This window comes from Puma concolor, chromosome C1, assembly GCF_028749965.1.
Source record: "Puma concolor isolate L17-30 chromosome C1, mPumCon1.1.hap2, whole genome shotgun sequence".
Taxonomy (NCBI): domain Eukaryota; kingdom Metazoa; phylum Chordata; class Mammalia; order Carnivora; family Felidae; genus Puma; species Puma concolor.
The window spans coordinates 132,814,198-132,836,468 of NC_141674.1; the positions used below are offsets into that span (position 1 = coordinate 132,814,198).

The following is a 22,271-nucleotide window of genomic DNA, read 5'->3' on the forward strand; positions in this document are numbered from 1 at the left end:
AAAAAAATATTGTACTTACTTTCAACGATTACTTGTCTGTCTTCCCAGTTATCTTTAATAAGCTGTATATTTCCAAAGTGTGCATCGCTGTAAAAGATTCGGTTGGTACCTTTTCTTCTTTGATTATAGTCAAAAGCCAAGGCTATGACATTCTTAAAATAATGTGGATTTTCATATGGCCTTATTGGTGAATTTAAATTGGTTTCATCAGAAAGATGTATACTTTTTAATATTGTTCTCCCTGAATATAGCAAATAGCCTTCATGCCTTAGGCAAGTAACTCCATCCTCTGCTAAATATCCATGGGCACAAGTGCAAGTTCTCCGAGAATTTCCTCGATAAAGACAAAGTTGCTGGCATCCACCATTGTCCTTTTCACAAACATTGGTCCCTAAATAGGAAAAAAAAGACACACACATATACAAACATATATGTTTGGTTTTTTATTTTGTTTTCAAATGATTTTTCTTTCAGAAAAAAAATGTTTAAAGTAAGCTTCATGCACTGCATGGAGCCCAGTGGAGGGCTTTAACTCACTATCCTGAAATCAAGACCTGAGCTAATAACAAGAGTCACTTAGGGGTGCCTGGGTGGCTCAGTCAGTTAAGTGTCCGACTTTGGCTCAGGTCATGGCCTCATGGTTCGTGCTTCCAGCCCTGCATCAGGCTCTGTGCTGACATCTCAGAGCCTGAAACCTGCTTCAGATTCTGTCTCCCTCTCTCTCTGCCCCTCCCCTGCTCACACTCTGTGTCACTCTCTCTCTCAAAAATAAATAAACATTAAAAAAAAAAAAAAAAAAAGAGTCACTTAACTAACTGTGCCACTCAGGGAGCCCTCTTACAGAAATATCTTTAAAAATAATGTTGAATAGTCTGTTATTTTTTATTATTATTATTCTTAATACTGGTCAGTAAAAAAGTCAAATACTATAAAATACTGACTTTTTTCACACCAGTTTAAATCTTGGATTTCTGATTTAAAAGACTGCATTCTTCTGCTCTAATTATCATCTAAATAAAATCATTACATTTTTCTTGTAATCAGCCAGTTAAGTGTATATCTCTTTTTTGAAACTTGATGCTGAGATTGCAATAGGTTTCATGTACTGTAATCTTTGGCACAAATAACAATTTTCTCAAAACATGAACTGAGTTCCCCAACAAACAGTGCACTGCTTTAAAATCTGTGTCTATGAAATATGAAAGCTATCAAAGAAATTTACAGTGCCAATGTACCTAACCTCCTAAGTATATTAAGCGTAAGTTTTTACTTCAGTTTTGAGTGAAGATGTAATATACTATCAAGATTGCTCCATACGGCTGATTTTCTTCCATGAATCCATCATCAACTATAAAATTATTATACATTCCTTTGATGTCAAGAAAATTAATTACAATTTATTTTAATGGACATTAATATGGATATTTAATGACATAAAATGGACACTTAATTGAGGTAAATTAAAAAAAAATCCAAACCACATTTATATCAGTTTCAAAAAACACATTTTAAGGGATTGATGACTTCAGAAATATTTCACACCAATAGCAAACTTCTGAAGCCATATCACTTTATATATTAAAACATAACCCAAAACACGTAGCTTTGGCAACTTTTACTCTCTAATATCCTAATTGTGCTTTGTATTTTTTTGTCGAGTATGTATATTTATCAAAATTTTCTACATTACTTAGCCCAAACCTATACTGAAGGCATGCCAGGCATATAACATGTCCATATAAATACACTGTCTAAGGCAAAACTATCTATGTATGAACTATTGTGTATTCATTTCATTAGACTACTGTATGATTTTTATAGGAAATTAGATGTTAAAAAATACAGTTTTGAGGTTTTGGATTCATATAAGAATCTCTAACTTTGATTAATATTTTTTAAAAAGGAGAGAAATAATGTAAGATATATTTATTTTATAAGAATGCTGACCTTTCTCTCTTACTCGGTTAAAGATTTTAACTTCCTTCAGGTTGACTCCAAGACCTGTTCTCATGGTTACGGTTTCTGTGGCATCATTCTTGTGGCCTCTTCTGATGGACCCGTTGGCATGTGCTCTGACAAAAAGTTGGACATACGTGATCAACAATCTTTAAGTAATTCACATCAAGCCAGTTATTTAAACTGAAGGTAACAGATGGCCAAGCAGAAGGGGAAAGAAACCAACTTTAGTCTGTGACATTGAAACGCTTGAGCCTGGAATAGCAAGAGTGCCTGACTTTCTGTGGAAATCACATGGCTTTGTGAGATCCTTTTTGTGCCCTTGCTAGGGAATGGCTAATCCTACAAGGGTAAAGCAACTGGCACTGAAATAACATTTTGAGACTCAAATACTTATGAAAAAATAAATTACCTGTCAGACCAGTAGATGTAAGCCCCAAAGACCGCAACTGAAAACATATCCACATTGCTCCCTGACAGCACCATCTCACGATTCCCTCCAGTCTCAAGGTCAATTCTTTCTATTTTGTCTGTACGAGCATCACACCAGTACAATTTGTTTTCCTAAAGATCGATTGAAAAGTAATGTTACAAGCTGTTTTGGATTAAGTAGTTTATTAAAAAAATAAGAGAACACTAAGAGTGGATTAATGCAAGTTGGCAGTTAATGCGCTTTAAATACTTAAGAAATCCAACACACCTCATAGTCAATGGAGATACCATTTGGCCATGTTATTCCCATGCTTACAAGGATAACCTTCTCGGAGCCATCTAAGCGAGCTTTTCCAATGCAGGGCATCTGTCCCCATTCAGTCCAGAACAAATAGCTGAAATGAAATTGTTGATTTATAGTAATATGCAGATAAATACAAAAAAAAACCCATATTATTAACAATAAAGCAGTGACATTCATACCAATAGAACAAAAATAATACATTTTAGAAATCAACATCCATGTGTTTATATTTGTGAAAAAGAATTTTTTTATTTTAAAAAATATTTAACGATTCATAGAAATCACAAGGATGGATTCAAAATCCCTCCAAAATACTTTGCATAGGCTACTCCCTGTCTGAAATGCTTGCTCTTCTCCAACCTGTTTGCCTCATTTGCTCTTGTTCCCATTGCAAACATCATTTCCCTCAAAAATTCTTCTGTGTTCTGATTATTTTACCCTATACTCTGCATGGATTAGAGTGAAATTTACAGTGTTATAGTTCTTATATTTCTTTACAGTGTTATTTTTATTAATGTTTTTTTGCCCTCATTGGATAATAAGCTCAATGAAGACTGTGATCTTTTCTCATTTTCATCTACTATTATACCTACAGCACTAGGAAATAGAAAAATTTTAAAATAAAATTAGTGGGAGATAAATATTTATTAATATATATATGAATGCACTATAATTTCAGTTCTGTCCAATTACACTGATAAATGTAACCATTCTAATTTGAATTTTGTAAGTTATCTTGTGAAGCAATCATAAAACATAGATTCATACAAAAGCAGATATTCCTATTATAGTAATCACATAATACAAAATAGAACATGGAAGAAAATGAAATACAGAAAGAAAATCCAGAGTATGCTGAAATAAAACATGTCAAAAAACTAAATGTAGAAAAACAGAAGGCATATTATTCATGCTTTCTTTTGCTCATTCGTTCAGCATACATAATATTTATATTACAATACAAAATCCATGCTTTCAGATAAACAAGATCCATTCTTTTGAAATTATGTCCACTGAAGTTTTTATTTAGCTGTCAGGAAACAGCAGTGATTAGAATTTAGAAAAATATGGCAATCATTGATTCATCCAGGCAACAATGAATGCGTATTTTGTGCATATTTGAATACGTATATATGAGTGATCATACATGAGAAAATGAGGTTGCATATAGAAAAATCAAAGATGTACATTCATATTTTGTATCCACTCAAATGTATTATTTATCCATAAAAAGATACTTAAACTACATAAAAATATATGTATTCCCTTTACGCATATTGTTTTGATTTATTTTAAAAGTTGATTTTTTTCATGGAAATGCTGTATAAAATAAATGTGCTGGACTTTCACAACCAGATGAAAAAGAAGGTGTGGCTAGAATTCCAAGTATATTAATCCTGAAGAAGCTTTCGTTCATATTTATATGGTCTATAATTAGAAAGGGAAAACTTCGTACAAGAAATCCAACCAGCATTTTATTGGTTAGCTATAGGTTGAAATAGCCATAAAAAATCTATGTTTTCATTAAAGTTAAGATTTTTAAACTTTAATGGAGATTCTCATTGTATTAAAAAAATAAAATAACTGGGAGGCCAAATTTGTTGCTCCATTTAACTTTTTAAGGAAAAAGTTTTAATAATGCTCCTAAAATGACTAATCAATCACTGTGTCAAAATGGCAGGGGGCATAACACTGTGAAGGAGGCATTTTGGGAGCCAAGACAGACAGGTGCTTATTCAGTCTGATTGTTGTCATCTATTTTAACATACTCCAGTTTATTTTTTTTAATTTATTTTTTAATGTTTATTTATTTTTGAGAGACAGAGAGAGACAGAATGTGAGCAGGGGAGGGGCAGAGAGAGAGGGAGACACAGACTCCAAAGTAGGCTCCAGGCTCTGAGCTGTCAGCACAGAGCCTGACGCTGGGCACCAGCTCATGAACCATGAGATCATGGGAGCCGAAGTGGAGAAAGAAGCTCACTGGACTGAGCCACCCAGGCACCCCTAACATACTCCAGAGTTTAAATATGAAAGGAAATATGTACAATATCCCTTTTATTTAATAGTAATCTGCTTTCAGATGTACTAAATGAATAATACAAATATTATTTTAAAAAATAAATAAAAATATTTTGAGTGAACAGAGCAAATCAACTCATTTAACAAATTTAGCTCTGCTTCTCACAGCTATGGAAACTGTGGCTCAGGAAGTCAATCATCCAGTCACACAGCTGGTAAGAAAGGGTCAAAGCCAGGAACTTCACTCAGGCTTTACTAACCCAGGCCTGTGGTGTATTCTCTATGTTGTCTCACAAAATATAAACATAATACAATAATATAATAATCTCATATAAAATGCTACTTTTCCTTAGGTATAAGGAATTAGAACAAAGATCTTCATACTTAAAAAACACAGAACAAGCCATGAAAAAAGCCCTAGTATCAAGAAACCAGTCTCTCATTCTTTTTTTCTCTAGTAGTCCCTTTGCATTTTAAATCTGTATTACTTCCATGCAGGAGGCCTGGATGAATAACAATAAAATTAAGAACTAGAATTACTCAAAATAAAACTATTGTGAGTACAGATTTTACTCAAATTTTCAGTAGTGATTAGGTAAATTATCATTATATATGACGCCAAATCTGACTACAGGAACCACTTTTATGGCTAAACAATTTATCAACTTAATAAAACTAAAAGATTCTATACCTACTTAAGTTAAGCGGCATTTTATGAATTTCAGGAAAAGAGTAATTTATTTTCTCCTTAAACAAAAATTAAAAATAACAAATTGAATAGAATTAGCACCGTGAGAACCTTCAGGGATTATAACTAAATGTAGAGAAAGAACACTAAGCTTATGAAACTGCAGGGAGAAACTTATGAATAATTTAAGATAGTAATTTACATAGATGTACTTGAGATATCTTTAACGAACATAGATTCTTTGTATCTAAGTGTAACTTTTTCATGAAGGGAATAAATGAAAATCCTTATCACTGGTTTTGAGACCCCACGGAAATTAAGATTCAGTGGCAGCATTACAGACCGATGTCCCCATTTGAGTTCAAAATTTGCTGTAGTGAAATGTTTGTTGAATTGAATGATATAATGAAGGAAACTGCCTTTAGATCCCTAGCTTGGTTAATCTAGCACTTAAGATACTTCTCAAGTTTATCCCAGACCTAGAAATTTTCAGAATTGTCAAAATCAAATGTTATGTTATATAATTGAAGTTTCTCTGGATGATAATTTGTCTTAAACTGTAAATTCCCATACTTACAGGGGCTTGCAGTTACAGATTTAAAATAAAAAAAAAAAATACAAATGGGGCATTCAAAAGTGGTTTGAAGGATTATAAGAATACTGTCAGAAATCATCATAACACAAATATCCTTATTGTCTTATGAGACACAGTTCTTGGCAGGAAAATGTACAATGAATGCATACTATGTTCAAGTAGTAATTCCAATTAATTATTGACATTTGAAAAATAGGCAAAAGATTTAGGAGCACTGGAATTCCCAAAGGCTTAGGATACACTTAGAGTCTTCGAAAGTTTACTGAATTGACCATATAACCAGCGTACTGATGTCAGAATTACTTTACATGCAGGTATACTTATCAAGGAAAGCAAATCTTTTTCTATCACAATTAAAGTTGAAAAATATACAAAATATTATAAATGCCAATTTCGAATAAATATTTTTTGAGAAATAAAAGTAACATGAAAACAAAGCTTTGGCTTTGCTGGGGAAGGGTAAAAAGTGTGAGGTGGAAAAAGAATACTGAATAAGTCTAAATTATCATAAAAGGAATAGTATTAAGGGTGATTCTTATAGATATATGAACAATAGTGAAAAGAAACTAATTTGAATCAATCATTTTCTTTGGGTTTAAGATTCTTAATTTGACTGCTAAACTATTTCCTCTGAACACAGATCTGGGCTGCAATTTTTACAATGAACTCACCATTTTTTCCCATTTTTACATCCTTATAGGACAGCATGATTTATATACTTTATCACGTATGCTAAACAAAGATGAGATAACCAAAAATGTCCATGCAGGCACAAAAATAAAGATCATATAATTCTTTTATAGGCAGTTGCCTTGGTTGAGAAGATTCCTCTGCCACACCATGGGCAATAGCGAGATACTGTATCAGCAAAAAATATAAAAAACCAAACAAACCTACAAATTAACAACACCAGCTAGCCTTTGTGTGAGCATGAGCTTTTGACAAACTGCTTGTAACTTTCAATGTCTTAGCAGTTTCATTAGAATTACTTTAAACTCATACTAATCGAGTACTTCATAGGCCAACACGTCAATGTCTCAATCTTTAAGGCACATGTAAATAACATATTATACAAATTTGAATACATTTCACGAATACATGAAATGGCATCCTGCATCCCCTCTGAGAGATATACGCTGTAATGAAGAACCTTCTCTATTCCTGTGAGTGTTTCTTTGCATTTCCTTTTCCTTCATTTATGTGCAATTTTGCTTTGAGAAAGCATTACATGGCAATCCCAAATCACTTTTCAAGTCCTGAATGTGTTACTTTTGCTTAGAGGTTCCTATAACATAAAAAGAACTCAAGCACAGATAGAGGGACACTCTGTTAAAAGGAAGAGTCTAGAGACAGTATAACCTTGAACACTGCTTTTCTTCTTTTTATTTTATTCATTTATTTATTTATTTTTGTCTGTAGTTTGGTGGATGATTCTCAAATGTATTCTTTCAGTGCAGTCACGTACTCATTCAACCAATATTAATGTTGTTATGTAATGCTAGCAGTTGTTGCTATAAAATGAACTGGACTCAGTGACCCTCATGAAACTCACTGTTTAATGGCAGAGGCAAATGGGTAAAGATTTGCCTTAAGAAAAATGCCAAAAGAAATACTTAAAACTTGCTAGGTGTAAGTCTCTAAGTCGTAAAAGTATAGGCTTCAACACTGAAAATACTGAAGTGCGATGGTGAGAGAAGTTGTCATTTCTATAAGTAACTTCAGAAATTAACTTTTCTTTTGAGCCAAAATAAAGATACAGGCCATCTGGGTCATTCTCTTTCTCTGTTTAAGTCTAAAACAGTATTTACCATTTATTCTACAGGACTTGTTCTGGTTTCTGTTATCCTTAAGTTCTATATCAGATTCCTTCTTGATTCACTACTCTGCAATATTGAGTGACACAATTGTTATGTGTAAGTCCAGCCAATACTGGAGAATTATCAGGAAAAATTCTTCACAAAGAAAAATGTATTTGGCATCTGTGATGATACAGCATATTCTGTTTATAGCCTGCACTATATTTAGTCCCTTATTTTATTTATACCCTGCCTCATTGCACACCCTCTCATTTTAACAAATATATACATATACACATACATGTCTATGTACATATATGATATTGGTTTGCTATTTACATGTTCATAGTGTTTTTCCTGAGTAAATGGTCTATATTTTATTCATTTATAGTATCTCTAATATATAATATTTGATGTTTACCCTTTATGTATTTTCCTATGAAATATTTAATACCTTGACTCCTAGAGCCTACTACTAGTACTCATGTGCTGATTCTTAAAACATTACACAGAAATTTCTGATTTGTTTCATGACCTCCGATCTGTCTTATCAGTCATACCCAACCCACCCTGGGTATTCCACATTGAAAGAAGCAGAGACAATTTCTATAGGTGGATAGAGAAATCAATCTTGCAAACTTCTTTTTTACCTTTTACCACAGTTTTATTGGTCAGATCCCTTTAAAAATCAACGTAAAGTCATGCATTTGTGTGTGGCTATTTCTGGTTTCCATTGAACATGGCTTTGGTGGTCCAGACCAAAAGTTCCCTCTTGTACTAGGAGGTGGCATGACCTTTCTGTACACTCTTTCTCCTCCACCAACCCAAGAGTTACAAGGATAGCCCAGGGCACCTTGATCACTTCCAGTCCTTCTTCTCTCCTTTTAGCAAGGGGAGTAAGATCCAAGATTCACGTTTAGATGTTAAGGAATAAAGATAAAGCATATGGTAAAAGATTAGGTGAGCAAACCTAAGTTTGAAACAAGGGTGTTTGCAGAATATTTGAGAAAATTCCTAGTAAAAAATATTGTGACACTTTTCTTTCATTTGTCATTATAATTTGATTATATGCCTCTCTTATATACCTGTAGAGAAAGCTGGCTATAATTTGGGGTATAACTGTTTCCAAGTTATTTGACCATCATTGTATCTTAATCTTATATACTAACACCCTGGTTGCACCAGTATTTCAATTGCAAATGAAACTTAATTCTACTTCATTTTTATATGTGTCATCTTGCCTTAAGATAAAAGCATACTCTGAGATATGGTGTTAAAGTATGCGATACACTTGGTATCTCAACAGATGTTAAACTATTGTTAAGCTATGGCGTCTAAAGAAAACAAAATCAGAGTATTTGTGTTTCACTTAGATGTAATATACTACAAGAAGTTAATCAACTTTTTTGGTATCATGTGGTGACATACTGTGGCTTCTACTGTAGAAAGTGTTTTTCACATAAAATATATATATTGTATTTCAATTTTTTAAATGGAAGTGATGCCTTACCAAAAAATCAATAGAAGGTAGAAACTAATTTTTCAAGCTGAAGTAAATTCATACATGCTTTCTACTTTGTATTTGGTTACATTTAAAAAAAACTTCAAGTCTCCATTGTTCAAAACAGGCTTCATGCCCACTTTTCAAGGCACAGTTATATCTTGGATTCAGCTAATTTACTCCATTATGGTTTACCTTTTCCCCTGGTAATACCACCTACCATGCTTTAACTACAAACAGAATATAAAAATGCTGTACTTTATTCATATGATAAAATTTTGACACTTAGAAACCAATGTTTGGATAATTTTTACATGGACTGGTCACTTTTAAGCCTTTTTTTCTTTTCTGAACTCAAGTCAGTAAAACGTGGATAATGTATAGGGAGAAACTAATATTTCCGAGTATAATAAACATTTCCCGAAAATGTTTATTTAAAAGTTGTATCAATTCTTAATTATAAGTCCTGACAAATATCTATCCATGTGACTTAATTAACAGTTAAGAAATGTTTTTAAGAAGAAGTGAAGGTATGGAGGTAAATAATATTTAAATGAATGCCACATATGTCAAAGATTTCTTGTTTTGTGAAATAAAATATAAATCTTGTTCTGGGGGCTCATAATTAGGAAATCCAAAAATATTTAATGAGCTCCTCAAGCCGAATCAGTGCTGAGCTCAAAGTTGCAAGAGAAATATATGGAAGATCTAAGAGACATCTGGAGAGAAGATATGACAGAAGTTAGTGACAGATAGAAATAGGTGATGAAAGGGGACCCTGGATGGCTCAGTCACTTGAGTGTCCGACTTCGGCTCAGGTCATGATCTCAGGGTTCATGGGTTTGAGCCCTGCATCAGGCTTTGTGCTGACAGCTTGGAGCCTGGAGCCTGTTTTGGATTCTGTGTCTCCCCTCTCTCTCTCACTGCCCCTCCCCCACTTGTGCTCTGTCTCTCTGTCTCTCAAAAATAAACAAACACTAAAAATGTTTAAAAAATAAAGAAAGAAATAGATGATGAAAAACTACACAAAGTCTAAAGTAAATTTCAATCTTGTCAGAGCAAAAAGACATGCCATAGTTACGAAACGAAGTCACTAGACTAGAGGTAGGAGGATATGTAAATTTCTGTAACAGTGGACATTCAAATAAAGATTTTCTAAAGGAAAATGGAAACATAAGTGAAGGGATGAAGATGAGATTTTGGATGTAATGCAGTAATTAAAGTAAAAAAAAAAACACGACAATACATGGTAAAGGGTAAATATAGCAAGAGAGAGAATGGCATACAAAGACATATAAGGAGAGAGAGATGCAAAGGACGTATATGGAATAGGTTAGATACAGCAAGAAAACTCAGATTTAGAGAAAGTAACAGAGAAAATAAAGTCTTGAGTGGATAATCAATGGAGAAATAAATCAAACAGAAGGCAAATGGTGTGAAATCTGGAAAAAATCTGAATTTGGCTATGGATAAATTTTAACAATTATGGAAAGAAGAGAACTTCTTTATTCTAAGTTAAGAAGTAACATGCAGAGAAAAATAAGTTGCTGTGTTTTTTGTTTGTTTGTGTTTGATGTGTTTGTGTTTGTTGTGGGGGGAGTCAAATAGCAGAGATCTGATGCTATTTGGAAGAAATGGGAAGGGTTTCATTGAAAGGACTAGTTAAAGATGATAGAATAAAAGGACTAGTTAAAGATGATAGAATAGAAGAGTTACTGCATGAGATACCAGAGGAAATAAATGCCATTAAAGTGAAGAAGATTTAAGTAAGAAAGACAACTTTCTCTGAGGTTATACCCACTTATTTCAAAACATTTACAGCATGAATTCACACATCCTATTTTCTTGTACCACCACATAATCACTATCACAATTAACCACCAAATTTATTTAATTGTATTACTACTCACTGAAAACTCTGCCGTCTTCTCCCTCCACTGCTGACATTCTTAGGGACTTCATGACTCATGTTGATGGCTTTGTGAACATCTCAGTTCATGGTTCACCTCATCTGTTCCAAGGACTTCCACCTCTCCTTTGCCTCTGCCTTACATAAGCAAGGCCACACACTAATTTTAAGTAACACATGAGACAGCTCCATTTCCAATTTTACCAATTCTAAAATCATCTCTTAATTTGTTGAGTTGTCTTGGTCATTAATGTCCTAACTCCTTACTCTGACCTTAATCTGCTGCTTTTGGTTTCCTTGATTGCATCACTAACTTCTAGACCTCAGCTCCTGACTGGTAACCAAAGGTTATTCCATTACAATTCAACTTTGAGTCTGTCATCTCACGCTCCCTTTTTGACTCAATTTTTTTTCCTTTTTTTTTCCCCTCGCTGCTTCTCAACTGCTGAATGTTATTATTCAAGGTCATAGAAACATACTGATTAGATTCTAGAAATCCATCCCAGCTAAACTCATGTTGCTTTAAATCCTTTTGTTCATATTCTATTCAGCACAAGTTTCAGCAAAACTTACCTATTCATTTAAAGCTGCTAACCTTACTCATACTATCATTTATGACTTTCTTCAATTTCAGTAATTGAATTGCTAAAATATATTCTACTGCCATATCCTATCTTTTCATTCCATCTCCAAAACTAGAAGGGGGAGAGAAATTCTCCTAATTCAATGTTCCCGCTTAAATTTACCTCATCTCATCCTTTCAGTAACCAAAAAGGACATAGGTATTTGAGATTAAGATATTTCAAAAGATCTCAAAGGTAGGAAACATCTAACCTGTGGTTCCCAACTGTAGTATATACTTGGTACTCCACCTAGACACTCTCAGATCTTGTTTCCTAGTTCTATGCACTCCAGTGCACGGTCTCTGTGTCCTTTGCCTCTTACAGTTCTTACAGGCACTTTTCTTAAGAGGACCTGTCCTCTTAAGCCACAACTCTTCTTTCACAAGTAGTGCTGAGAGTTAGAAATCTTGGGAGTGTATGTCTCCCAAGGGTTGCCCCTTTCCAATGCTTGGGTGGGAGTTTGAAAGTAAAGTTCCCTTGCTTTGAAGTAAATTTTATACTCCAGAGATCCACAAGTTATCAGGCTGAGACCCAGACTTTTGCTCACAGTTGAATCTTTGTTTGTCTTTCCCCTTTTCCTACTCTGCTTCTCTCTTACTTCCTGAACTGAATTCTCATTCCAGGATCTGTTTCTTGAATACCTGATGTAAGATGTAAATTTTGTACATCTGCTTTCTGGTCCCCTATTCTTCTTGTTCCACCCTATTACTTCTTCCTTGTCTAAGTTCCAACTACACTCTCTGGAACTTGCCTTCCTGTCAGTTTCTCCCCCTCTGCCTATGAACTTGTAGAGTACCCCCTCACTCCTATACTAAAGAAAACTTCCTCTATACTCTACTGTCTTCTCAACATTTCTGTTTTTCCTACTTTCCCTTCATTGCCCAAGTTTCTGTCACTGGAGACTAAATATGCTAGCTCTACTTTCTAATTATCTGTCACTTACTCATTCTTTATATTTGGCCTCTGTCTTTAGCAATTTCTGGAAATTGATAAAAATTAGTAATGTCATCTCCATCATCGATTGCACATTCTGTTCTCTGCTTTAATCCCTCCTAAATTCTTTACCGCGGGCACACTGTTCTTCCTGGAGTGGTCTTCCCTTGACTTTCATGATACAGTAATTTTCTGAGGACTTGAAATGGTTATTTTTCCCTCTTTTGCCTTATTGCTGGCTTTCTTTTCCACTCTTTTAATCACTTTATCCCCTAACAATAAACATTCTCTCTCTCTCTCTCTCTCTCTCTCTCTCTTTTTTGTCTTTAGACTTCTTTTTTTCTCTTGGGTAATCTCATCCATCACCATGGTTTATTGCAGAGTCTAAACTGTTGAAATAAAACAAAGTAACTTTATATTTATGCAACTCCTGATTCCATTTATGCTCTACTGAAAATCTCTTCTCCAGAATATGCTATCTCAGGAAGAATCCAGGACTTCCAAGACTATTTTAGTTAAAAGAACAAATAATATTGTTAAGATTTTTTTTTCTGGTACAAAAGATGGGATCTTTCTGAATCCAGTCTTTTATTTCATATGTATTTTAAAGTTTTCTTCCCTCTCACCAACTTTGATTGGACTCCTGCTGGGCTGAAGACTTGCAGTGAGAAAGTGCCTTATTTTTTTTCTTTTCTTTCCATTTACTTCTCTTTTCTCTTTCTTTTAGTCTCCCCTTTACATATTTGCCTCCAGCTTTCTCAATCACTTGGCTTGAGGGTGAAGAAAAAAACCCCTCCCCCATAACAATCTGTCTCAGATGGTAACTATTTCTAAGAATTCCCCAGTTTAAAGAATGCTACAACTTCAATAAACTCATCCCACTTCTATCATTGCTTATGTGACTTATTTGGGTTCAGGGAGAAGGCTTAGGACAGAGGGTCTAGGACTATTTTAGATTCCACTTGGTAAACTGGAAAAAAATGTCTTCATGGTAATTCCCTTAATATGTGGGGAATTCTGTTGCCGATTTTACGGCCCCAATTTATCCCAGCTGCATCATAGCTCTTCCCTATGTAGCTATACACTTGCCAATGGCCTTTGCTTTGCTACTACCAATTCTTTGCTTATTCTATTTCTTCATATAATATAATCTTAGCCCATCTCAGAAACCTCTCTCCTTGGGGTGCCTGGGTGTCTCAGTCGGTAGAGTGACCGACTTCGGCTCAGGTTACGATCTCACAGCTCATGGGTTCGAGCCCCGCATCGGTCTCTGTGCTGACAGCTCAGAGCCTGGAGCCTGCTTCTGATTCTGTGTCTCCCTCTCTCTCTGCCCCTAACCCACTCGCATTCTGTCTCTGTCTCTCTCAAAAGTAAATAAACATTTAAAAAAATTTAAAAAAAAAGAAACCTCTCTCCTTCAAGTCATCTACTACCCTCACTTGGATTACTTACTCTCATTATGCGTGATCTCTTTTTTCTTAAAATTCTATGTAACTTTAAAATGGTCTCATGGAAGTTATGTCAACATGAGATTTAGATACGATATTTAGGCTTGAGTCACATTGATCTAGTCTTTTTATGCCTGCAAATGACTCTCACTTTACAATATGAGACTATTATTGTAAACGAAATTTTGTATTTGTTTAGACTGTAAGTTTAAACAGAAAACTCAATTGTGAACAGAAGCAGCCTCTTAATTATACTATCATACTTCATGGCGCCCACCAGCGTCTTTTACATAGTAAGCAGCCCTATTTTGTCAAAATGTACTGAATTGAAGGCTGAAGATGTGATGGAGATGCACTGACATGACCTCGCACACAGCGTGTGCTGCACTCGGTAAATGTGTGTGTTTTTTGTTTTGTTTTTTTTTTTAATAAACTGACAGAAAGTAGAGTATATGTGGGTTCCTTTGCGTGATGATCTCAATCACCCTAGAGAGAAGTAGGTATATTTATATGTTAAGATGGCTATGGAGATATAAAAATATACTTAAGGAAAAGAAGACCTAGAATAACAACTTGAGGGTGTATACTAGGTTTCAAGTAGCAGATTGGCAAGTAGCAGCAGCAAGAGGCCTGCTAAACTGAACTGCATGAATCTATAATAGGCCAGGCACAAGGAAGTCGCTATCATACAAAGGAGGTGTTTGGCTTATTACAAATACAAAGGGAAGAAATTCTTTATTAGAAACCAACTCATTTCCTATGTATCTATGGGATTTCATAACACTCAAATTATATTTTTTCTTGCCATTAGAATACTTATTCGCAATATAGCAAATGATCAAGTTTTCTCTATAGAGGCTATAATGATTCATTGTTTGATTATAAATTAGAACTTAAAAATATATTTTTAAAATACTTTAATAGAGTACATTTTTATTTTCAAGTTTATGAGGGTGCTGTGGACACGATCAATTGAGTCACGTTGTCTTATTCTTGGAATTAAACAAGATCACACCCTCCCTTCCTAGTCTTAATATGCAATGGCCTTTGTCCATGGGCACGTGGTGGTAGGCAACAGACTCAACAGCAGAAGAAGTCAGATCCAGCTCAATTATTTTGTAAGCTTCCTTTCCTAATTTTTTTCCCAGCATTTTCTCATTATTGTCTACTCTTTCACTTACAGTTCTGACCTTTAAATTTTCAATACAATTTTATCCTGAAACTGTTAGAACTGCTTTTTTATATGTTTGATATTTTTGGTTATTAATTTCTGTAATGCCTACCACTATAAATGTATATGTGTAACATGTAGCACACACAAATGCATATCCATACAATGTAGCATAATTTTTGGAGATTAGAAAAACCTAACTCCCACATATCAGCTTGATAACAGAATAGTATTTAAAATAGCTGACTCAGTTTCCTTATCTGTTAAGTGGAGGAAATAATAACACTCTAGGTTTTTTGTCAGCTTTTAATAGATGTGACATCTATTTACATTCCAGAAGGATAATTCACCTACTACATGAAGAACAGACTGTAGGAGTACAAGGGAATAAGATGGTAAACCACAATCAAGAAATGTTGGCAAAGGTGACAATGGCTCAGGTTATAGTGTAACAATGGAAATTATGAGAAGTATATAAAATATGAATGCATTTAGAAGCCAAAGGCAATAGAATTCCTAGTATATTGGATACAGGGCATATGAGAGAGACACCAAAGATCATACCGAGTGTTTTGACCTAAGAAACTAAAATAATAGAATTGGCATTAACTAATGTAGAACTCACAATTGTAGAGAAAGATTCAGTTTAGTTTTGAGCCTGTTAAGGATAAGATTTCTGGTAGATCGTCTTTTAGTTAGTAAACCCTTATAAATTTAAAAGCTGAAAACAATAACAATTTAATTACTTCCGCATCTGCAACTTGATCAGAGCTCAGCAGAAATAACTCACCCCTTATTCACACTGGCGGGTGGTGACACCAAGGCTGAGGTAACCTAAGAGCTAGGGACTGGGATCATTTAGTTTCACTCACTCAACATGTCCAGCAGTTGGTGCTGGCTGTCAACTTGGACCTTAGCTAGAGTTATTGGTGGGAACTACACTGGCCCCTCCAAAGGGTTGCTTGGCTTGCTCACAGCAGAGTGGCTGGCCTCTAAGAGCTTCCCAAGAGAACTATGTGGAAGTTTTATCTTCTTTTATGATGTAGCCTCAGATTTTACAACGTATCACTTCCATAATAGTCATAGGCCCACCCAAATTCCAGTATATGGAAAAGATGTTCCCCTTTTCTGTTTGCAAGAGTCAATGTCACATTTTAAGAAAAGCATGTGGAATGCCAGATATTATTGTAATCATCTTGGAAAATAAAATCAGCCACAGCCCTCTAATTGAAAATGTTGAATAAGCAATATACAAAAACATAAAAATCTAGAGTTTAGAGTGAGGTATGGCTATAAACATTTTAAAATCTTTAACATTTAGGGGGGATGAGACCACCACAGAAGAGAAAAACACCAAAGACTGAGATGTGGGGAACTCCAGCATTAAGGTGTCAAAGAGAAAAAAGAACTAACAAAGGAGAGTGTGTTGGAATGACTACGAAATAGAACAATCAGGAGAACTGGTTTCCTTCTTCCCCATATTGTCTCTTGAAATCCACCTCTCCTTGAGATCTGCCCTAGTATTAGAAACTGAGTTTGTTTAGATATGCAGTATATCCTGTTTGGTCTGGGAACTTATGCCAGCTCAGTTGATGAAATATAACTTGTCTAAATATGTCAAAATAATGTCTTCCCTTTGGGTATTGACTGGTCTAAGGATGGGCATGTAACACATTTCCAGTTAAGGGAAAACAAAGGAACTGACATGAAAACTTTTCCCAAATAAAACCAGAAGATCTAGCAAGGAAAAGGTGTTTTATCTTATCTCCCTCCTCCTTAAGTCTAAACATACTCCCTGAATATTTATCAAGAATGTTATAACACGGGACCATAACATCAAGTATAAGACAAAATATAACCTAGTGAAGATGGCAACTGAGAAAGGTAGAAAGAGAAATCCCTATAGACTTTCACTCTAACGTTTTGCATTCAAGAGCAATTCTAAACCAATGCAGCTTTTTCAATTTATAGATGGTAATCTTTGCTTGAAGTATGACAAACTGTTGGTGTTATTTCCCTCTCTTATATTAACCTTCTTTGTTGTTGTTTTTTTATCATACTAATGCCATGACTTATTTTTATAGCATCTGTCAAGAAAATAAAGCAAATGATGATATTGGAAAAACTACATACAACCTATAACAAATAAAAGCTTTTAGACTTTCATGAGAGTTGAACTGATATTTTACATATATAGACTCCATTCTAAATCAGTGTTTAGATAACGCTGTGTATCTAATACACCATGGTCCACTTTTTCACCCCTCCAAAAGTAAGAGGAGTTGTATTAACTTAAAAATATCCACTCTTTAAAAACAAAGAAACAAAAAACCCTTAAGTCAAATCATACTAGCAGTGAAAGAAACGCTGTGGTGTGAAGTTATATAGTTTTGTAATAGGACTACCTCTATATTATTGCTTAAGAGAAAAGCAGTTATCAGTCAGCAACTTATTCTTTGCCAGCCAGTATACTAAGCCCTGGGGATAGAGAAATAAAGCAAACACACATGACTATTCTCCTCATAGCACAGTAAAGAATAGAGACATTACCCAGTCCAGTGAAAAAATAGAGCTACTAAGCAAATAAATATAAGCAAATAGGCAAATATTAATGCACAGAATTTATAAAAAATGAAAGTACTAGGTACTTTGGTGTCACAGAACAGAATTATCTGATCTATTTACAAAGCCAGGGAAAAACAAATAAAATTTAGCAAAGTAGGAAAGAAAACACTGCCAATAAAGTAAAGAGATTATTCAAAGACTAGGAGTAGAAGAAAATAGGAAATATGTGAACATATTTTTAAAACTATGAAGTCCAGAGATTGACTGTGATACTAAAGAGGCAGTAGCAGGAGTTTGCGACTGAATATTTACATAAGACCTGATGAAGAAGGATCACAACAGAAATTATGGACTCTTCACAAAAGTCAATGGGAATCCCTTGAAAGGATTTATGCAAGCTTTATATGAAAAGAAAAAAAAAAGCAAAAAGAAAAAGAAAACGTCACTCTGCCTTTAATGTTAGGAGATCAATTGTGAAGTCACTGCAGTGGTGTATGTGTAAGATAAGAACAGATTTAATTAGAGTGGAAGTAACAAAGATGGAAAGTGGTAGATTGATAATATTTAGAAAAAAAAATTAACAGAATTTGATGGCAGATTGAATTCACTTCCATGTTAGATATGCACAATCTGAGTGCCTATGAAACAACCAAATGGAAAAACAGAGATGTCAAAAAGGCAGGTAGACATATTTATCTGGAACTCCGGGAGAAAAAAATAATACAATGTTTGGAATGAACATGTTGCATGGCGATCACAGACTTGTAAATGGAAACCGAAGCTTTAGAAATATTGAAGAATGAAGTTGGCTATCATTCATTCAGCAAATAATTGAGTACCTGTTTTGTAAACAGTCATAGGGCAGAACTTTAAATTCAGAATCTGGAAATATATTGGTATACTTACTTGGATTTACACATACATTAAAGAAATGCATAATAAATATGACCCCATCAAATATGTGCTAAAATATACACCACGGAGTGAAAATAAACTTTTTCTTGTGGTTAGGTAAGATACTGAGTTTTGTTTCAAACATTATAACTAAAAATAAATATTAATATGGACATCTGGATTTTTTAAATGAAACTTACAAAAACTCACTTAAAACTCAAGGTACACATAAAGCTTAAAATTACCCTTTCTCTGGGTGCACAGCTATAGATCTTGGTTGATCCAGGCCTTGGGAAATAATTACATAACGGAAAGAGCCATTGAGTCTTGCAACTTCAATTAAGTTGAAACCATGGTCTGTCCAATATATGTTACCTAGGAGAAATACACATGTGTTTATAATATAGTTGTGAGAAAGAAAATGATTTATTAGTTATGGCTAAAATTAACTTTCTGAGCATTCACATAACTATCAAGAAATCATTTACTTCCTATATTTATTTTTATGTGTGCAATTCCTAAGCAGAAAGCTGTAAATAAACTAATATGCAAATACTTTCTAATCTCACACATCTGTAGTTTAAACCATATAATGAAACATTTATGTGTTACAAATAAGTTGAAACTTCTCACCTAAAGAAGGGATCTATTTTAACTTTCTACTGACTGCAGGCAAAAGAGAACTTCTGACACTTTTGTTTACCTGCCTCACAGTTCTCAGGAGATTTGGGCAAAGTTACCACTACATAATCTACTTCTGCATAAAAACACTTGTCCAAAGGCTCAAAAGCATTAGAAAGAATGAAGCCAAGAGCAAAAGAGACTATTTATCCCTGTGGCTAGAAGTACGAAAAAAAAATTGTTATGAGTCGGAAACAGAATTTTTATGAAGGAGATTGAGACCCTAACAAAATAGGTGTGAAATGAAAACAGAAAAAGCCATGGATTATACCAGCAATCCAGTCAATAGCTATCCCCTCCACTCTTCCCAAGCCATTGGTAATGATATCTTCTTTCCAAGTCTGATCTCTTTTAGCTCGGCTAATTTTATTGAAGCCCATGTCTGTCCAGTAGATGGTATCATTTTCTATGGATAAGACAGAAAGAAAAAAAAAACAAAAACAAAAAACATACACATACACTATAAAAGGTATCGATATATTGATATATGTATTAGGATCACATTGCATTAGTATTTTGGGTGTACTACGTGTATAAATAGTTTTCAGGACAATTTATTAAAACAAATAGTAATGAATATATTAAAACAACATGAAAGGACCTAGTCAAATGAATTTTTAAAGTACTTTTGAAATATATATGGAAATGACCTATCACATCCTTTATTATTTTTTCTTCATTTTCCTACTCATTTTAACTCAATAAATACTTATCCCACATTATTTTGCAATCTTGATATCAAACCATGCTATTTTGGACCACAGTTTTTGTCTTCACACCCATACCTGTGTCTGAGTCCTCTAAATATAAAAAAGAATACTATTGGAGACAATCAACAAAGTCTCAAAGTAGAGACAGAATGGAAAAGAAACATAAGGGCATTTCAACTGCATCAAGAGTGTTTTAAGCATAAGGTCATTCAAAATGTATAAAGCCTTAAAAATGCCCTAGAATCCAATTATTCCTTCTGAGGAGCTAGTTTCCCAAATGTCAACTGCAAACCCCTTACATTATTTTTCAAACTCTCATTGGACAAATGGGCTTAAGCATACTTGAAAAATGGCTCTATCCTATCATAGAGTCTTTAAATAACAGTGCTTTTTGAATATTTGAATGAAAAATGTGTCTAAAGATTACAAATGAAATATATTATATGTGCATGCATATGCATAAAGGGTAGCAATTATAGACCAATGATTTTAAAAATAGCCACCAGAAAGACGCTGGGGACAAATCATTAAATAATAAATTTGCCACCAACTAAGTAAGTTTTCGTGTTGTGACCTACGTGGCCATTTGAAGAACAAATCCTTTAAGACCAATATAATTTCCCTCTGGCACAGTGACAGACTATGGAAATAAAGAAAAAGCAATTAGTATAATAAAGCCATTTATCAGTAAGTTTTGAGATTCCATTTCTATTAAAATACAGTCTAAACTCTTTGCCTAATTGAAAAAAGATTCCAAAACCCCCTTGTTCTCAAGAATGGTTAAGTCAAATATGTAATTGTTTGAAGCAGAGCAGGTAACATTTTCAAATATATATCTGGAAAGCAAAAATTTGTTTGATTTTTTCCAATTTTGTAAAAGTATTAGTTAACATGATTTCATTTTGAAAGAGTGAATCAATCAACAACAATAAGCATTATTTTTGCATGAACACTAAGCATTATACCTAATCCAGATCTCTTCCACAAATGTTAGACCCACATATCTAACTGCCCACTTTGTATCTCCACTTGTAGCTAGACAAGGAAATCTTGGTATATGAAGGACCAATTCTGGATTTCTACTGGAAACACCCTTGTCTTATAATCTTCCACAAAGCAACTCCACATGTCACAACAGTATGATAGATGGCATCTCCATCCTTTGTTTCTTGGGCTAAAAACCTCATATTATCCTTGATTACTTTTTCTCAAACTTCACATCTAATCCATCACCCCAATATTCTCATATTCAATCTATTACCAATTAGTTTTGCCCTTTTTATTCTTCTTTCAAATCATATCCATCATCCAACCACCTCTCATACACTCCACTGCTTATAATGTAATCCAAACTATTATTAACTCTTGCCTAAAGTACAGTTGAATCTTGAACAACCTGAGTTTGAACTGTGTGGGTCTACTTACATGTGGATTTCTTTCAATAAATACATTGAACAATATTGATATAGGCACTGACACACAATTTATCTTGTAAACAGATGATAGAAACTCACAGCATCAATAAATTCAGTACTTTCCATACTGTAAATGTATTTCTCTTACATTTTTCTTAATAACCTTTTCTTTTTCTAGCTTCCTTTATTGTAAGAATATAGCATATAATACATATAATAGCATATAATATAACACATACGAAATATGTGTTAAAAGTATGTGTTAATTATGTTATTGGTAAGGTTTCTAGTCAATAGTAGGCTATTAGTAGTTAAGTTCTGAGGGAGTCAAAAGTTATATGCAGATTTTCAACTGTGCAGGGGTCAACCCCATTAATGTCCAAGGTCAACTGTATTGCAAATAGCTTCCTAACTTATTGCCCCGCTTCACTTTTGCCTCAGTACTCCCCTTTCCTCCAGAGTCCTTTTTCTACTTAGGGGTCATTGTTACCCTTTGAAAAGGTAAACAAGATCATTTCTCTCCCTTCCACTCAAACTCTCTAATCATTTGCCATCTCATCCAAGGTAAAATTAAATTTCCCTCCCATGACTTTCATCATCTACACACACCCTTCAACCCACTCTCACCTGA

General features: G+C 34.1%; 1 protein-coding gene across 4 annotated transcripts in view; it reads right to left on the reverse strand.

Moving 5' to 3' along the window:
* The window catches only part of LRP1B (LDL receptor related protein 1B), a 1,907,075-nt gene that overhangs the window by 455,485 nt on the left and 1,429,319 nt on the right, over positions 1 to 22,271 (reverse strand). For all 4 annotated transcript variants that reach the window (XM_086718488.1, XM_025932005.2, XM_086718489.1 and 1 more), the window contains exons 36-41: positions 19,787 to 19,921; positions 19,080 to 19,209; positions 2,657 to 2,783; positions 2,369 to 2,520; positions 1,948 to 2,072; positions 20 to 391 (exon numbers count right to left, since the gene is read on the reverse strand). In XM_086718488.1, the coding sequence (XP_086574614.1) occupies positions 20 to 391; positions 1,948 to 2,072; positions 2,369 to 2,520; positions 2,657 to 2,783; positions 19,080 to 19,209; positions 19,787 to 19,921 (1,041 nt within the window). The remainder of the gene's footprint in view (positions 1 to 19; positions 392 to 1,947; positions 2,073 to 2,368; positions 2,521 to 2,656; positions 2,784 to 19,079; positions 19,210 to 19,786; positions 19,922 to 22,271) is intronic.